Below are 19,474 nucleotides of genomic sequence, written 5' to 3' on the forward strand. Positions count from 1 at the left end.
GACATACTATTTCAAAATAATGTGCTAGTCCTCACCCTCCTGGTGTTTGGGCATCACTAGTAGTGATAGGGGAGTCCTAATGGGTGGGTTGGGTAATTGGCCTTATAAATTGAAAAAAAAAATGGCACAAAAATAGAAATAAATGTATATAAAAATATATATTTGTTGTCAACTTCAACAGACTATTAGCTAATCTGGAGTTAGGGCAAAATGAAACTGTGTTCTTTGGAATGCTGGTGATCCGCTCCAAAGCTTATGGGATGATTCGTTTTGATTTATTTACATACAAATGCATATTTTTGTGGGGGAGTGCTACTGTGTCTACTGTAAAGTAGACCCATTTTAATTTTCTACTTTGGTAAAGACAAAAATATATGGACACCCATTCTAATAAAAGCATTCAGCTGCATTAAGTTGCACCTAATGATGACAGATGTACAAATGCGCACACAGACATAGCTCATCTTGTCCCTGTAAAGAAGTACTGCCAATAGACTCTTAATAGGATGCCAGGTGTGTGCACTATTGAACTGTGGAGCAGTGGAACTGTGATTTCTGGAATTATGGTGAAATTCTTTGGTTGAAATTAATTGGGTTGGGTGGTGGTCCAACATCCTGACCTCACTAACTTTCTTGCTGTTAAATGCAATTAAAGCAATGTTCATAGCAATGCTCCAAAATTTAGTACAAAGGCAGCCATCTTTAAGCAGTAAAGCAAAATAATCTCTTTTTTATACCCTTGATTTTAGAAAAAGCAATGTTAAGCAGGGGCAACAAATCTTGGAGTCCATAAAGGAAAAAAGCAAAGTGGAGTCAAGTGTGCATTAGCAAGCACAGAAGCACCAACATGAGCCAAGCCATCATAGTGCTAAATTGTTAACACAGCTCTAAATATAACGCAGCGTCTAGACCTGAAACTACAGCACTGGTGGTCTTGGACCATTCTCCGTTTAGTCTGACAAACAGACTAAAGACTTTTTTCTCTTGGTTTGTTAGTATTTTCTCAAACTGCGTCCAAATTCCAGTAATCTGTCAGAATAAAGAGCATTCCTGAACAATCCCTTTGAAAATAGTCACAAATAGAGGTGTAATACCCTTTTATTATGACAAATGTACAAGATTGTATTTATATGAAAGAAATTACAATACAGTTAACAAAAAACAAAACAAAAAACAAATGGAAGGAAAACAACAAAGACAGAGGACATCTCTAGAAGCTAATGCCCAACCAGACCCAACCATCTGCACACACCTATTTTGGCCTCTTGCCTCCATCTACAACCCAATTACTGAAAATACTGAATTTCATTGGCACCAACTCCTTTTCATTAAACTGTGAACTGAATCCACATTAGTTGAACCACTCTGGGGACTAATTACAGCTCATTCTGCTGCAAGTCGTAAAACACCCAGTCATAAGCCTAGATTTGTATCATGTGACAGTCTGGTCCAAAAATGTAAAGGGAAATGGTAGATAAAAGTATGTTTTTAGCTTTAGGTTGAAAACGTAGGATTTTTGCAGCATCCAAATACTGTTTAGAATCAAAGGGAGAAGATATTCACCGATATTTACTGACATTTACAGGTTGCTTAGGGAACATCTGGCAAATGTGGCATAAGAATATTCATACCAGCAGTAAAAATGAGAAAATGTGACTTTGTGATTTTTTTAAAGATTCATCATGGCCCAGGCTTTAAGCACCATATATATGAAGAATAACTGCAAAAAAAATATATAAAATAAAATAAAACCGGGCTAATTAGGAGAAATGTGCATGCCAAGCTTCAACATTATTTTACAAGACATTTTACAAAGCTCTCAGTCAAAAATGCTGTTTCACAACCTCACCACACAACTCCTCAGAGCCCAGCTATTGTAGCTCAGATACACACACAGCGCACTTCAGCCAAAACACCCTCCGAGGACAGGTTACATATGTACAACGTTTGAGCAAGCAGTGAAACAACGTGCCGGCTGTGGAAAAAAGCAAATTAAGGATGGAACAATCCTCACTAGAGGAGGTATACTTACATACATAAACACACATACATTCATACACACAGGGCTGGATTCATGGATTATTCATGGATAACTCAATCCAAGCCACACTAATGACCTCCGGATTCAGCTGAATCAAGCCAGCACACACGCACGCACATCTCTTTAGAAAACGCAGCTAATCTCCACAGATCAACTCGGACAGAACAAACATGCCATGACTCACTTTAGACACTTTAAAATTGTACAAAAGTTGTGTTGGTGCCACAACCTACTACAAAAAAAAAAAAAGAAAGAAATATAAACAGTTGCAATCATAAAGGACTGCTAAATATATATCGTTTGAATGATTTAAAAATGCTTCTAACTATGTTACAGCAAAAAACTACAGATATAGTACACGCAAAGATAAACTCCGTATATTACGTTGCTTTCTCCCAAGTTGTCTGCCCTCGTCCACCGACGTACGTCTCCACCCACCGGTGCTGCAAGCCAATGTCCCTTCCGTACCAGTGTCCGTGCTTGATCTGTTTATACAGAATCCATATGCAAACCTGCAGAATTCTGTGCTGAATAACTGGAGGAAGGCTTTGACTGATTGCAAGGTAGTCTGTACGCTGTTCGACATGTTAAATAATACCACAACGAGGATCTCAGGAATCTCTGCCTGTCCAAAAACACTGGTAAAGAATAGTTCAGAATAGAACAGAACAGTTCACTGGTGATGGACTGACTGGTGGGACAGCGGTAATCATGTATATTCATGTATATTTTGTATTATTATTATTATTTAGCTAACAAGAAAAATATATATTGCTCAGAAAGAAAAATAGAAACAGTCTATGTATACAGAAATCCAGAAATCGAGAAAACAACAGGTTACAATGTCAATATATATATAATCCTGGAAGATAAAATAGCATACAAAAGAAAATAATAGGTTGGCATGTGGAGTCTTGTGGTGGGGGGGAAAAAAAAAGAAGAAGAAAAAAATCCCTTTATTAAATATTTAGAAATAAATGAGATGAAATGACTTGCATGACTGAAAAGCACAGAATAATATATGAGACAAATCCCCCAAACAGGGATAACCCATATCTATCCTTCAGAGAACTACTTAAAAAAAATGAAGAAAAAAAAAAGATTATTATTTTTATCATCATTATATTATGTGAGGTTCATCAATCTAAACATACGCTGAATGCTGAAATAGTCTACGTTTTACACATATACATGATCACATACAATAACAGCACAAATTAATTCTTAGTTTTAGTTTGGCCTTTGACGCACTCTCTCAAGCTGCCGTGGTAATAATAGTGTTTGATTTAGGACAATCTTTTCAATTCTACTAAAATGCAGTCAAAGTGACGTCGAGTTAACTGTAAAACAGTCAAAGCAGACTAGAAAGAAGCAGGATTTATTACGAAGAGTCTTCACCCCATTATTTTTTACTTTAATAGTTTTAAGAGGTAATGTAATGTTCTTTAAAATAAAACACATTTGGTAGTAATCTCTGGATTCCCCTGGAGAAATGTTAGGTTTTTTTTTTATTAGGAATTTTTTGATCCAATCTTTATGATCAGCTGTTGCCCTTGTAAAGGAAATATCTGATTGACTATGATTGAGTTGCAATTAGCTAAAAAAAATGTAATAAATAGTATAACAAAACAAAGCTTATATATGTATGTTTTCCAAAAACAAAATGTAACTAAAAGGTTTAAACCAATCAGTGTTCAAGACATTCAAGAGCATATCCCACACCAGCCACTGAGGAGGAGAAGGGGCAGACACATTTAGAACAATATATTATAGTTTAGCAAGAGAGGCCAAACTATATGCTAAATAAGTGTTCTTGAGAACAAAAGTTAACCGTGTCTAGATGTTTGACTGGAATGCATTCATTCTTGTATCTTGACCTTGTATTTTCCTTTTGCCATTCTCACTTTCATTTTCTTTCACTTCCCAGCAAAAAAAACAACAAAAAACAGCAATGGAAAAAGAACAATACTCATGTATTTTCTAATTAAACAAACAATGGAAACATACCACATGAATGTCTCTACATGAGGTTTCTGATTTGCTGAAAAGGAATGGCTACACGATTTAGTGTAAGAGAGAGGTTGGGGAGGTTGTTTCTACATTTGCCCGAGGCTTGGTGACTTTTTACACTCACAAAGATTTGTAAAAAATAAAAACATCTTGAGGGGGAGCCTCTCGACACCCCACCAACCATCTACACCTTCGTTTGGTGGATTTATTTACATCGTTTTTGTTCAGGTGCTGCTCCTGCTGGGGAGTGACTAATGCAAACCTGCATCCCACACCAGCCTCTGCCAAGCTGATGACCTTCCCACAGTAGTTTGGACCATCTCGAGTAGAAGGGCAAACCGGAGACTATGCTCTGGTGCCCTGCCTACTCCATCGCCCAGAATCCTCTTTCATCAATCGTCTTTCCTGCCGGCACACAGAACACAGAACTGTCAAGCTCAACACTGTCCAGGTTATACGGTGAGTAACATGGCAATGATGCAAAACCCAAAAAACAGTAAGCATTGAAAAGGGTTAATGGATCAGTGTAGGAGAGTGGGAAGGTGGAGAAAGAGAGGACTTAGAAAAACCGCAAGAGAGAGAAAAATAAAGAAAAAGTATGCCATGTCTTACAACTGTTCACTGTTGCAGACATAGTCTACAAGGTCTGTGACCCCTAATAGGTCATCCTCCTCTTCGTCCTGTGGCGCCATCTCCTGGGGGGCCAGGCCATTGGCAGCCATGGCTACAGGTGGCGGCGCACTGCTGTTTTTTAAGCCCACGTTACCCACGAGAGCAGGGTTCCCTGTGCCCGCGGCAGGTCGTGGGACCAGCCCCTCCAGGCTTTTCATGGGGCTCTGTCCGTTAGTGGCAGGAAGCTCCTCCAGGTTGTAGTCAAGCGTGCCAACGCCCTTTCCCAGGACATCCTCCGCCTCCGTCTCCTTTTCCGCATCCTTGTCCTTCTCTGCAGCGTTGGGGGTGGAGGTTGTGGTGGTAGTCGTCGTCTTCTTCTCCTCCTTGCTCTCCTTCTCCTCTTTCTTCTCTTCCTTCTCCTCCTCCTCGCTGTCATCCGAATCGATGCGGTTCACCCTCTTGCGAACTGGCCGATCCTCTTCTTCTGATTCGTCCGAATCGTCATCATCGTCGTCGTCGTCGTCGTCCTCCTCAGACTCTCTCCTGCGCTTGAGTGTCTGAGGCCGGCGCCGTTTGCGGGAATCCTCTTCAGACGAGTCGGCTTTTCGCTTCTTACTCTTACGGGCGTCTTCTTCAGAATCCGCAGAGTTGAAACTTGCTGCAGAATCACAACAAAACAAAAGGCATTTTTTATTAATAAAAATTTATACAAACATAATCAGCAGAGGAATATCCTCTACATCAGGGTTTCTCAACCTGTGGGATGAGGACCACCAGGCCATTTAGAACCCATGTGTGGTCCACAGAAGTTTGTGTACAAACGCAAGTGCAAAACAACTTTGTACAGGTAAAAAAATTGAGATCAGTCCTGTTTAAACTATAAATAAAACACCCAATGGCAGCAGTGACTTACTGCAAATTAAAAGGCATTTGTTTGAGACAAAGCAGCTGTGGGTGTGTGATACAGACAATTAGCTAAGCAGAGAATTTTTTTTTTATTATTATTTATTTATTTTTTTACACAAAAGAAAAGTTGTTGACATGTGGACCAATATGCCTTTTCTAGTAATACTGAAAACCACTGAGAATCTAAATAACCAGGTGTGTATTTGTTGAATTTGTTGCTAGTTCTGAAAGGCCGAGGAGAGGAGGGAGGGAGGGGAAAAAAAACAAACAAAAAAAAAAAAAAACAAGGAACTAACCTTCACTCTCTGAGCTGGACAAACGTCTACGGCTCTTTTGCTTGTCTTTGTTTTTGCTTGTCTGCGAGCCATCAGAGTCTGAGGTCTCACGGTAATTAACCTGCTGCTTCCGGCTCCGGTGAGAGCGGCGTCTGCGCATGTCCAGATCATTCTCACTGTAGTCACTTGATCCTTCGGTAACTACACACGCGTGCACACACACAAAATATGATCACATATTAGAACATACATCTTTAGAGAGATGCCGTGAATATTCAACAGACAAAATTGTGGATATATTTCTTCTGGGATGCTAATGTTTGTTATTTGTAATGGTTTTCCTTAGAAAAATCATGTAGGCTACCTAAATCATTTAATGGTGGAAAATGTGGCAACATTAATGAAAATTTGGAAGAAAAAAAATATATATATATTTCAGTATTTTTTATTTTGTTCATTTTCGACCAAATATGTTCATCCCTAACTGGAATGCCCCATATAGTCCAATAGTCTTTGCTAAATACCTACCAATTTCATCCTCCTCTTCCTCAGTATCCTCAAGCTCTTCATCGTCAGAGGAACCTCTGGGTCTGCGTCTCCTGCGAGTCCGAGTGCTCCGGCGCCTAGCGGCCGTTCGCCTGGACGACATGCGTTTGGCTGGACCACAGCCATCACTGCCAAAGTCACTATCATCAAACGACTGGCCCTCTGCTTCGCTCTCTGCGTTACCAGACGCGACAAACTCCTCCTCACTGCTGCAGGGGGACATTTAGAGGAAATTTATTATTTAAATAAATAGAAAAATGTATCGTTTAGACAACCACGGAAAAAGTAAACTACCCATTCCAGATAATCCAACTGAATAACTCTCATATCCTGTGCTTCAAAAAAACCATCGTACCTTTCACTGAGGCGGAACTCGTCCTCACTCTCCTCTTCCTCCACAGTGCTGTCACTGTCCAGGTCGTTGAGGCGCCGCCGCTTTTTTCTCCGCTGAACTGTGCTGGTCCTCTGGGGCCGCCCGTTCTCCTTTCCTTCTTCCTGTAAGATGGTGGACATGTCCTTCCCTCGGTGGCCTGTGATATTGGCCATGTCCTTTCCTCGACCCGCTCCTGCAGGTGGAAGCAACAGTTACTCCAAAATCACAGATTTGATTTAGAATGGTATTATTGTCTTTAAATGGTATTATTGCTTTGTAATGCTATTTGAACATCATTATATTAGTGGCTTTTAAATGGTCTAAAAATGACAATATTATTGTTCATCGCTATCATTTCTGGGACAATAGATCATCCACAAAAAATGGTTATTGTCACAGGCCTAAGTCTCACCTCCTCCTTCTGCTTCTTTAATGTCTTCTTCAATTGCTTCCTCGATCGCTTCATCAAACTCATCAAACCTAAAGCAAATGACAGGGAAATAAGATTAGATAAGGCAATCCTTCTTTTTTCTCGTTTATTGGCAGTTAATTAGAAATTCTCAGTGCTACAGATGCAAATAGATAATTCAATAAAAGTTTAAAATTGATATTAAATTATTTTTAAAGTACCTCAAAAGTACTATGAACTGAGAATAGAAACACTATAGGGCAGTTTCCCCCAGATAGGCAGCTATACCATTTCAAGTGATTCACAAGCTATTGTTTTCTTTATGTTTAATATAATTTTTTTATGAATAGTAAGAAGCCCCCTTTAATCTTACATGCTTTTATATTAAACATAATGCTAACATAATTCCAGTTTGGGAAAAGTGTAAAATATGTCAAATCACTACCACATTAAACAGTTCTTTACAGGTTTCTTACAGAAGCAAATGTCTATATACTGAGATTCACTCTGCAGCATCTCCACTTTGAAAATCACATTAAACAGTAATTCAATTAATCAATTATAATCAATCAATATATAAAAAAATACTGGGATGCTTGCTCAGACACTGCTTCTTGCGAAACCAATGGTGTTTGTCATTAGATGCACAAAAGCTTCAGACATGTGGTATACCTGTAGCTAATATATTTCTTTGCTCGTGTTGATCTTCGACCCCAGGACTTGACTTTCTTGACCTCCTTCTTTTCCTTCACCTTGTCTTCCTCTTCTTTTTCTTCTTCTGGTTCAACCTTTTGAAAAATATGTTGTTCAGTGTTCAGGTATTCTAATCTGATGCTACTATCATGCACTGAAACCTGTCTACTCTATAATTAATACATCAATAACATCCATATTCACTGCTTACAGAAGGTGTGATTATGTTCTCAACGCTGATCCCAACATAAACCAGGCGCTCTTTCCTGAGGAACACAAAACAAATGACATTACATTACATCCAGGTTTAGTCATGAATTAGTGTTAGTCCCCTTAAGGTTTCCCCCTAACTTCTAGTTATATAAGAACTAGCATCAGGTTACCTTCTCTCCGCCCGTTCCTTCTTCTTAAGCGCTGCATCGATATTAACCAGCTGTTCTTCCAGCTTATCACAAAGCAATTTCTGCACAAAAGGACCAGAAAATTGAGTGACTCTCAAATCCTGGAGGACAGTCGTGCGTTAGCTGAACAGTTACACATGTTTAAAATATTACATACATGTTGGCAGGGTGGACAGAACCATTCTCCATCTGGGATGATCATAAGAGGAGGCCGGAGACAAGCTGTATGATATCCATTGTCACACGAATCACAGAGAAGAATCTGTCGGGATTAATTAAAGGACTTCAGGTTAGTGACTTTGTAAAAACATTGGAACACCAAATAAAATACCCATAAAAAGAGTCAATTAGACCAGTCACAATATTTACATTAGCAGTTAAGAGAATATATGGAAATAACCTCTACAGCTTCTGCTGACAACAGTACTGCAAACTGCGTTAAAAAAAAGTATATTTCCATTTCAATGTCTGAATATTCTTTATATTTAAAGGTTTACTGTTCTTTAAAAGTAATTGGTACCACTTTAAAATAAGACTACCTTTATAAAGGATTTATAAATGGTTTATATATTAGATTATTACTTATTATTGATTAGGTTGTAAATCATTAATAAGCAATTAAACACATCAACTGAAAAAGCAACAGTTTCAACTTTGTCATTTAATTTATGGTAAATAGTTAAACATACTTAGAAATATATTAATATGACAGGTTTAATGCTGATTGATGGAAAACGAAAAGCAAAATCAGTGTGTAGAAAGATCTGAGGTTTGACAGTAGAAATGAATGTCGAATCAATATTTTTGCAATGTTTTGCTCACTGTTGCCATTTCTATTTGTGTGTTATAAATTAATTAACTGCTTATTAATGGGTTTTAATGTATTTGCAACCTAATTAATAATAATAATTTATAAACCATTCATAAACCCTTTATAAAGTCAGTCCTATTTTAAAGTGTTACCAATCTTTGTAATTGCACTTGTAGGATATTGTATTATTTTATCATAAATGTATCATAAAATGACAATACTAGAGTGTAATGAAATTACTTCAGGGAAATAAAAAAACAAACAAAAAAAGCTTATCATGACAGACCTACAGTCAATGGCTCCACTTAAAAAAAACATACCAGCTCAGGATGGTTGGGCAGGCCACAGTGTTTGCAGGGGTCATCATTCGGAAGTTCTTCCTCTGAACACGAGGTAGAAGAATCAGAGTTCTTCACTCTGTCGCAGTTCCTCCTCCTCTTTCTGGATTTCACCACCTTGAAATCCTCATCACTGTCATCTTCCTCCGTTTCCTCTTCCTCACTTGAACTCTCGTCATCTTCGTCTTCTGAGCCCTTCTTTTTGCGCCGCGTTCGAGTGTTGGACCAGCAGGTCCTCTTTCGGCGTCGCCCCTGTTTTGCATGTCGGATTCAAAATGACAAAATTAGATATTGGACAAGAAAACTTTGCTATTCTACAGACTAACTTCTTAATAGTCAGTTATACTCCCTTTATATAAGAAATTAATATGTCAGTTTCAAACTACGTAACTTTCTCTGCCCACTAAGGGTGGGCTTTATAGGCCTAATAGAACATCATGATATTTCAGGGTATTTTTTTAATGACAAAATACATATTTTAAAAAATGATTTTAATAATATAATATGGCACTGCAACAAAATAAACATTACAACTTTATTTGGTATAAGAGTTTCAAATTATTAAAGTCGTAAACAAAAAAAAATAATTTAAAAGTAACAAACGGCAAACAAACCATTAAAAATACATACAATAAACTGCAAAACAAATACAAAATAGATTCTTTTAGGAACATCGCGATATCACGTTATTATGGAGTTTGTTTAATTGTGTCAGATTTATTGGCAATATTTTTGTGTACAATATGATTTGGCTCACCCCTGCTGTCCACATTGTTCTAAGCCACTTTCGCATTGGCATGGATGTAAAGCAATATAAGAAAAAGCAATATAAAAGAGTGCTATACCAAGTAAACAATTTCAGGCAACAACAAACTCAAGCTGGGGCAACATGTCAGCTGATTGCAGACATATATTGATTTACACAGTATGTTCAAAAGTTTTAAAAAGATTGCCAATAATGCGACAAATAGTTCCTTTTAGGGGTGTAAAAAAAAGAATTATATATCGGAATATCTGCAAATACTGTATCGACTGTGAAAAACACAGTATTAACTATTAACCAACATTATGATATGTGATATGTATTGTATCGGCAGGTTCTTGCCAACATTCAACCCTAGGTCCATTTCTTTACTTATTTTTTTGCCACCTTTCATATGAAAGTTAACGCAGAGTAAAGATAGATAGTATAGATAATCACAGAGACGACATACCTTCGGTTTATTTTGAGCTTCTGGATCAACCTTCCTCTCCCTCGGTTTCTTCTGTACTGTGATTTCCTCCTCCTCTTTTTCGTCACTTTCATCCTTGTCCTTCTCTGTCAAAGAGGTGGCCTGCTTCTTCTCAACTTTCCGGTCTTGGATCTCGACCACTTTGGCTGAGGGTCTGCAGATCCTTGGTGAGCGCCTTAAGCACCTTCCTTCGCTGGCTTCCGACTCAGAGTCTCCCTTGCCTTCGTCTCTTAACAGATCTGCCTTTCGCCTACTAACCGGGACTTTGAGTTTAATGCGAATTCCTTCCTGTGGTTCTTCAGATGGTTTCTCCTTATTTGCCTTCACCCCCTTTTTGCCTGTCTCTGTCTTTTTCTCCTCTGAAACTTTTTCGCCTGTCTCTTCAGAAGAACTTTTCTCAATGCCTTCATCTTTCTTTTCCTCTACAGAACTTTCATCGATTTTGGTTTTATCCTTACAACTCTTGCTTTTCTTTTGAGGCTTTTCTTCATCCAGAGACTTTTCCTTGTCCTGTTCTGTAGGGGACTTGTCCTCGTCCTGGTCTTTTACAGACTTGTCCTTTGCCTGCTCTTTTAGAGACTTGACTTGCCCCTCTGAAGACTTGTCCTTGTCCTGCTCTTTTGGAGACTTGTCCTTCTCCTGCTCTTTCTGAGATTTGTCCTGCTCTGTCGAAGACTTGTCCTTGTCCTGCTCTTTCAACAAAGACTTGTCCTTCTCCTGCTCTTTTTGAGACTTGTCCTTCTCCTGCTCTTTCAAAGATTTGTCCTTCTCCTGCTCTTTCAAAGACTTGTCCTTGACCTGGTCTTTCAAAGACTTGTCCTTGTCCTGCTCTTTCAAAGACTTGTCCTTGTCCTGCTCTTTCAAAGACTTGTCCTCGTCCTGCTCTTTCAAAGACTTGTCCTTCTCCTGCTCTTTCTGCGATTTGTCCTTCATCTGATCTTCTGGAGACTTTTCTTTCTCCTGCTCTTTTTGTGATTTGTCCTTCTCCTGCTCCTTTGGAGATTCGTCCTTCTGCTGCTCTTTTGGAGATTCGTCCTTCTCCTGCTCTTTTTGAGATTTGTCTTTGTCCTGATCTTTCACAGACTTATCCTTGTCTTGCTCTTTAGGGGACTTGTCTTTGTCCTGCTTTTTTAGAGACTTTGCTTGCCCCTCCAGAGACTTCTCCTTGTCCTGCTCTTTCTGAGATTTGTCCTTACTCTCAGGAGATTTGTCTTGCTCTTTCAGAGACATTTCCTTCGCCTCTGGACACTTGTCCTGCTCATCCTGCTTCTTGCAAGTCTCAGTCTGAGGTACAGAATCTTTTCCTTCGTCTTTCTTTTCCTGCTGGATTTCTGGAACTTTCTGGATCTTCTGTCCTGGGACCTCTTCACTACCTTTGGACACTTGATCAACGTTCTTTTTGGAGTCCTCTGAAGTAACTTCCATTTGCTTATTCTCATTCTCTACTTTAGATTTTTCTTGAGGTGAGGGAAAATCCTCTGCCTTTTTCTGGACATCCGGTAGGGCTGGTGATTCCTTCCCTGTAGGTGTTGATCCAGTTTCTTTGGAGTCTTGATCTGATTTAGAAGTCTCACTCTGTGTACACTTAATTTTTCCATCATCACTGGATGATGCTTTTTCAGAGGATTCCAATGTAGACGTTTCATCCTTTTGTTTTGGAGAAGGTGGTTTCTCCTTCTCTGAAATGTCTGTACATTCAGACACTGCTTTTGTCTCTTTTTTTAAAGCATCAGATTCTTGACTTTCCTTAATGGCGGGGAGTTTATTCTCCTCAGGAAGCTCGTCTGGTTTAGACTTTTGGTGATCTTGTACTGAGGCATTGTCAGAGCTAGTCTCTTTAACAGCAACAGGTTTTACACTCTCTTCTTGAGTAGAACTATCCGTCTTTGGAGAGGCTTGGGACTTTTCCAAAGATGTAGGTGTTGTCTCAGTCTCCATAGAAGCAGGCAATGTGCTCAGCTCTTTAGAAGAATCGGCTTTCTCTTTTAACTCTGGAGTATTTGTTTTATTGACGTCATCAGACAGATCTTTCATTTCTTGGTCTTTTACATCTTTTGTGTCTTCTACTTTTTTAAGGCATGGTTCCAATTCTTTAGGACTCTTGTTTGAAGTAACCGGTATAATTTTTTCAGGTTCAGATTGGTCTGTGGTGTCCATTTTACTGGATTCTTCAGGTTTTATCTTCGGAGAAGAGTCTGAAGATTCTGCTGCAACATCTGTACTAGATGGCTGAGAGTTTTTTTCAGTTGTTTGAGAAGTCTTTTCCACATCTGTTGGAGTTTGCGAAGGTTCTTCATGTTTGGATGTCTTCTCAGCAGCAGCTTCTTGTTGTTTTGGTTGTGTTTCCTGATCAGCTTTCATGGCTGTGGTACCATCAGGTTTATCAACTTCCATAGGTTCTTCTACACTAGTTTGGGTCTCATCCTTCTTCACAGACTCTTCTTTCTGTTTCTTTTCTTTGTCTTTACTTGGTTCCTCTGTTTTTTTTATTTCTTCTGTTTCTGAATGTTGATTTTTTGCTTCCTTCACACTGGGTTCTTTGTGCTGATCTTTAGACTTTTCAGGTTGCACTGTTTCTTTTTGCTTTATTTCTGAGATTTTCTTAATTTCAGAGGAGATATCTCCATTCAGCTTGTCACCGTTTACTGCATTCTCCTCATTGGCTGCCTGGGTTTCTTTTATTACAGCGACTGCTGGATTACGCACAATGATGCTGCTGCTGCCACTTCCACAGTTGGTGGTCTCAAAATCCTCGCTCCGTTTCATCCCTCTCTTTTTCAAGGGTATTTTAGCTTGCTGGTCATTTTTAATTGCTCTCTGTACCTCCTCTGAAGGCTTTTTCTGCAAATCCTCTGCTGGTTCTGAAGGAGCACCGCAGCTTTTTTCTGGTGGTGACTCTGCTAAGGTTTTGGGATCTTCCTCCATGGGCTCCTCTTTGATCGTTCGAATAATGATTCCATCTTTTTCCACTGGCTTGTCAGATTGATTCTTATTTTCTTCTTTTACGTCCGTTTTATCTTTTAATGCTTCATTGTTCTCTGTAGTTTCTTGTTTTAAATCAGCTTTTTCTGAGGGTTGGCCTTCTTTCTCAGTCTTGGGAGAGACAGGACATGCATCTTTTGACTTTTCTACTTCCAAATCATTTTCTTCCTTGACCTCTCCTAAAACAGAAAAATGTAAAACGATCACCACCTATACCAGTTACAACATGTATTCATCTTGACAAATATGAAGGTATAATTAATACTTGTAATAATATTGTAATCAATCAAAACTACAACATGCAAAATAATTCCTAAATGACAGTAGAGATGGGCTGTTCAGTGATTTTAGGGGAAGACTTGCCCTTCAGTACAATCAGCTGAATGGGAGTACCAGCTGAGGACTTATGTTAAGTGCGATGTCTTTTTAAAACCAAAATTCTGAACAGCAGCTGAGAGAACTTATGAGCCAGTTCTCAAAGATAGTAGCCATGTTTTCCAGCTCTCCTTTGTCCTATACTTGTATTCGGCTGAGTGAAAAACTCTCAAGAGGGGAATCCAGTTAGTGGTGTTAAAAAGCCCTACAGGCTCTACAAATATAAGTTCGCTGGAAGTGCAGCCTTCTACACTTGCTTTAACGAGGTTGTACAGACAAAAGTAATGTCCATTATACAAAATATGGATGATATATTCTGATCAGAGTTGCTATATTTATTGTTTGAATGCCAGTCACAAATTATCTCCAATACCGATATATACTCCAAAAAAAAAATTCCATAAAAGATTCAGAGAAATTTTCAAACTATACAGTACCATCATCTTTCTTCTTGTTCTCTTCATCCTCTGGGTTTGGGCTGTTACTAGATGACCCCTCCTCCTGGTCCTTCTTGACTAAAAGTGCAGGATCAATCTGAGTCTTTAATAGTCCAAGGATCTGCGCCAAATCATCTCGATTTCTGCAAAGACACATGAGGGATTTAGAAGTGAATCAAGAACCAAATAGAGCATTTTAGTTATTCTACACTGTATCAATATCTGCATTGCAATATTGCTTGATATAACAAACATCTAGTTACTTAGATACTAAATAATACAAAATTATATAATATGCTATAATATGTTTATTACAAAAAACACCTACCTAACAATGCATTTCCAAGATGAGCCATCGAGATCATCCTGCTCCTCCACATAGACCCTCACATTGTGATCCTGGTCAAGCTGGAACCAATACATGAGCCCATCTTTGTCCCTGCCGATGGGCTGCAGGCGCATTTTATCTGGGTCTTCTTCATTGATGGCAGTCTTGAATTTGACATTGTCGTCAAACTGGCATTCGCATAAATACTAAACAAAAAAACAAGGCCACTGATGAAGCATAACCAACATTTTTTTCCCCATTAGTACAATAAAACGTAGGCAGCCTATCAGTTTAAAAAAATGCAAACGCATGAAATCTAAAAAGAAAAGAAAAGTTTACCTTGAGAATTCCTGTCTTGCACTCCACGGTCATCTCCAGATAGCCCTTCTTCTCCAGCTCCCATGCCCAGGTGGTGTTGAACTCCTGACATATCTGTATTAACAACACAAAAAATGATACATTGCACCAACTACTGACTTGGATGTGCAAATGCATATACCCAGCTTGTCTAGGCCTTGTAGAAAAGGACTGCCCATTGAACAGGTAAACATGCATTTATTGGTACCATGTCTACAGAGGGATATAAAGGCCCCTCCAGCATTGGAAGCAGTGGAACTACGTTTTCTGCACTGAGAGGAGCTCCATCCAATTTTTGAGGAAGGTTGGGGAGTTGAGGGATAAGGAGGAATGGTGATAATCTAACATCCTTTTTGGAAGAATCACTGGCACCACCCAATATGGCCAATATTTCAAACCGATACTTGCTGACATATTTACTGCATGTTGGAAAAAGACCAGATGATGCTGGCCGGACTGCTATAATTGCTAACACTGACCGCACAATTTTAAAATGTATTGATGTCAACTAGGGCTGGGCTAATGTCCCATACATATACACATACATATATATACACATACATATATATATATTTTTTTTTTTATATGACCCATTCTCGATTACGATTTAGAATTTTGTTTCTTACATAGCTTTACATAACATTTTTTTTATTTGTAAACAGACAGCACCATTCAAAATAATGCACAAGCTATTGCTTCCTTTACATTTAATTTATTTTATTTTTTTTTACAAATTGTAATCAGCCCTTCAATCTTATACACAGCTCTTATATTAAACATGATGCAAATATAACATCTTTATATTTCAGTTTAAGAAAGGTGTCAAATATGAAAATCACTACCACATAAAACAGTTTTTTTTTGTTTTACAGGTTTCTGACAGAAGCACAAGCCTATAAACTTACATAAGTTTACCCAGGGAAGTGTGTAGTCTCTTTAAGTTATACCTGTATCAGCACTGGCAGGTATATACGTGTTATATCAGATATCTAAACCCAGATTTCCCACATCAGTGCATGTATGTGCAACAATACCAGCATTCTGAAACCCGTCAAACGGCAAATTAAAAAAGCAGTTCACCAAGGAAACGTCCTTTATTTATAACACAGTAATAACAATACACTTACCCTAACGAGGTACTTCTCCCACCTGTCGGCAGAAACAGACTTTCCGATCTTCCTCAATAACTTTACATGGAGGTCCACCAAGAGCTTCGGAACTGCAAATAAAAATTAGGACATTACTAATGATTAGGACATTACTGACGACCAAACTTAGCAAGTATTTATTTCAGCTAAATTAATTAGCTTCTTTGGTGCCTTTTAGTGATCATAATGAAATAAAAAAATACATATAGTGATATTCTCTAATGCGTTCATTCATAACAGTCTTTTTTAAATGAACAGGAGCACCTGACATACGAATGGTTTAATTGACTTGTTTTTCGACTAGCTCATATTGAGGTGTGAGGACATTTATATAAAAAAAAAAAGACATTATGAGTTTAAGAAATTTGGAATGTTTCCCTTTATCACTAATTGGCCAAGACATGTCACTAAAGTTTGCATCTGTAAGGTAAGAACAGATAAATACTTGTTAACTGTCTTTATTTGTTTATAACATTGTAAAAAAACAATATATGGATTAAACTATACAAGAAAACACTTAAAATGTTTTAGAACACTCTTTAATTGAATTAATTTAACATATATACATACACAAATACATACAGATGACGCAAATTAAATCTGTAGTTTGAATGAACCAAAGCAAAATATTCAGAATAATTCAAAATAATCAGAAAATTTGATACCGGCATCAAAGAAGAATTTCCATGTCTGTGAACCCTTATTATTTGTGACTGTGCTTTTTATATATTAATGCATTCAATATACAAATATTTTCAATTGTTTGTTTTGTGGTATTTAGGCATGCTTATGAATGGCTGTGTATTTTTCCACAGCCCCTGTGCAATATAATTTATTCCTACTTAGGCCTGTCACGATAATTACATTATTAATTTTTGTACAATAAATGGACATGAGCATGAGTAATATCTATAATCATGAGCAATAATTTCTGGGACAATATATCGTTCACAAAATATGTATTTCGTGACGGGGCTAATTGTGGTAATTATGCATATGAATATGAAAGGCTGTGTATTTTTCACTAATTAATACATAACGCATTATGGTACTTTTATTCTTAACTTAACTATTCTTATGATAAAGTAAATAATACACTTTTCTAATAATCTAACGTTTATTATTTTCATGCTGTTGCCAATATGCATGTTAACCTAGGGTATATGTCCTACTGCTTGGTTAATTACGTTTTGATTTCTCCTTTTAATTAGTTAGCTAGTTAAGCTAAGCTAATCAAGCTAACTAAATACCTACTGAACAGCGCAATGCTAAGCTAATCTAGCCAGCTAGCTAATGATGCTCGCTAGCATTAGCATCAATTAGCTAGCAGCTATTCTACAGCTTTTCATCCCCACACGTTAGCTTGCACTGACAGTTAGAAAGACACGTTATAGTGTTAATGTTTTTAGCAAAAATGAATCCAATAAGACCGCTATAAAATTATAGAAATACGACACTTGCTAGTCTCCTGCGCTACAAAAGCGCTCTCGTCCAGCAGAAGTTTATAGGCACTGCGCATGCGCGGAGCAGTTAGCGAGCCTCTTCACTGCCAAATTATTATTCAACTGAAAATAAACCGTGCGTGCTTCAGTAATAGGCAACTCTGAGCTCGATTTAATCAAAATGAAAACATTTAGCAACAAAAAACTAAAGACTCAATCCTTTGTGCAGCACTGTGTCCTGCAAATACGCGTTTTTCTCTTTCTGGTGAGCAGTGAGCTGAGTGCAGGCAGATAAAGCCACACACGGGGATAAATCTCTAGCCAGCCTTGTCGCACAAAGCGCGGCTTTGCGAGCTGAGACGACGTTTTAAGGCTAAAACAAAGTTAGCAGACGCTTAAAAACTGTGGCTCGTTTAAGTTTTAGTTAATTGTAATGCTTTGCTGTGAGTAAAAATAGTGTTTGTGTCGAGTTGCAGCGTCCTAAAGAAGCACACAATAACACAACAGCAGCCGCAGAAGCAGCGGCAGCAGCCCGACCGCACCGCTGCTTCTCTGTCGCTCTTTAAGTCTCACACACACATACATATGTACACACACGGCAGAAGACTGAGGTGTTTAACACTCTAAATGTCCTCTTTAAACACAAAATCTTCTTTAATAAAATCGGTTAAACCCGTTATGAAAGCTCTAAACGCCGGCAGCGTGTGAGTGTGTCGAGCAGAAGCGCGCTAGCTGGAGCACACAGACAATAACACAACAGCCAGCCAGCGGTCCCGGTGTTGTGTCGAGTTGTGCTAGCCGTCGATATGTGCTTCTTTGCAATTCAGCGCATGCGCACACAGATTATTTTACTTTTTTCACGTTTACAGATTTTTTCAAGTCAATTCTTCAGAATTTCTTATTTAATTATAATTTTTTTTTCTTAACAAAAAAGTGTTACAAAATTGCAAACAGTGATTTAAAACACAATTAATCTTATTACATTCTACTACACCATTTCCCTCATATCTGCATGCACAATTCCTCTCTATTCTTCTATTCTGCTGGAAGATATCTTTATTTATCTATCTGATGTGATGCTTTCATCCTTTATAGAAACAATATTCTCTCCTATCCTACCAACTGCGCTAGTCGTACAGCTTTACCTCAAAATATACACCGTGTTAGCGCGATTTGACACGGTAGCGCAAATCGACACAACACCGGCCATGGAGGTGTGCAGAGAGCTTCCCTCCCACATCGCGCCTTTCCTCGGGGAAAATCTCTCACCTGCCGTCGTTTCCTCCAGATAGCGCTCCAGCTGTGGGAATGTAAGCTCCGGTAGATCCAGCTGAGCTCCGTAGCGCTCTAAAAAGGAGCAGATCACGGCGAAGCTGGGGCACAACCCGGGGGAAGAACCCGCCGCCGCCGCCGAGGCAGCCATGTCTCCGATGGACGGGTGGAGGACCAATGATTCCCCACAATCCACAGCGCCAATGAGCCTAGTGGCCCAGAGGTCTTTGCGGCTCTAATGACTAATATAAACAAACGAGAGGCTGAAGATGATGAGCTGGAGAGAAGATTTATTACAGTCATATTTCTGTTAAAAGAGGAGTTTTAATAGATCCCTTCTAACCCCCCCTAGAGATGGAAATGGCTGAATACAACCAGTTCAACAACCAGTTTCTTCACAAAAACAAAACAATTAATTTGAGAGAAGAGTAAAGAGACTCACTAATGAAAACTTAAAAAAAAAGCAGAAAAGTCACAAACAACTGT

General features: G+C 38.5%; 1 protein-coding gene across 4 annotated transcripts; it reads right to left on the reverse strand.

Annotated features, from left to right (window-relative positions):
• Nucleotides 1-1,080: 1,080 nt before the first annotated feature.
• rsf1b.1 (remodeling and spacing factor 1b, tandem duplicate 1) lies at nucleotides 1,081-19,202 on the reverse strand. Of its 4 annotated transcripts, XM_049468545.1 has the most exons (19): nucleotides 18,986-19,173; nucleotides 16,254-16,345; nucleotides 15,109-15,201; nucleotides 14,770-14,975; nucleotides 14,442-14,584; nucleotides 11,593-13,808; nucleotides 11,446-11,511; nucleotides 10,630-11,334; nucleotides 9,398-9,667; nucleotides 8,424-8,528; nucleotides 8,249-8,328; nucleotides 8,077-8,131; nucleotides 7,845-7,960; nucleotides 7,176-7,243; nucleotides 6,746-6,956; nucleotides 6,373-6,599; nucleotides 5,866-6,045; nucleotides 4,664-5,321; nucleotides 1,081-4,456 (listed from the first exon to the last, which is right to left on the reverse strand). In XM_049468545.1, the coding sequence occupies exons 1-19, from the start codon at nucleotides 19,137-19,139 to the stop codon at nucleotides 4,444-4,446; spliced, it is 5,658 nt and encodes a 1,885-aa protein (XP_049324502.1). In that variant the 5' UTR covers nucleotides 19,140-19,173; the 3' UTR covers nucleotides 1,081-4,443. The 4 variants fall into 4 exon arrangements, with proteins under 4 accessions (XP_049324502.1, XP_049324499.1, XP_049324501.1 ...); XM_049468542.1 differs by having other exon boundaries at nucleotides 10,630-11,511; nucleotides 18,986-19,202; XM_049468544.1 differs by having other exon boundaries at nucleotides 10,630-11,484.
• Between the last annotated feature and the right edge of the window lie 272 nt (nucleotides 19,203-19,474).

This window comes from Astyanax mexicanus, chromosome 20 (assembly GCF_023375975.1).
Source record: "Astyanax mexicanus isolate ESR-SI-001 chromosome 20, AstMex3_surface, whole genome shotgun sequence".
NCBI classification, from domain to species: Eukaryota; Metazoa; Chordata; class Actinopteri; order Characiformes; family Acestrorhamphidae; genus Astyanax; species Astyanax mexicanus.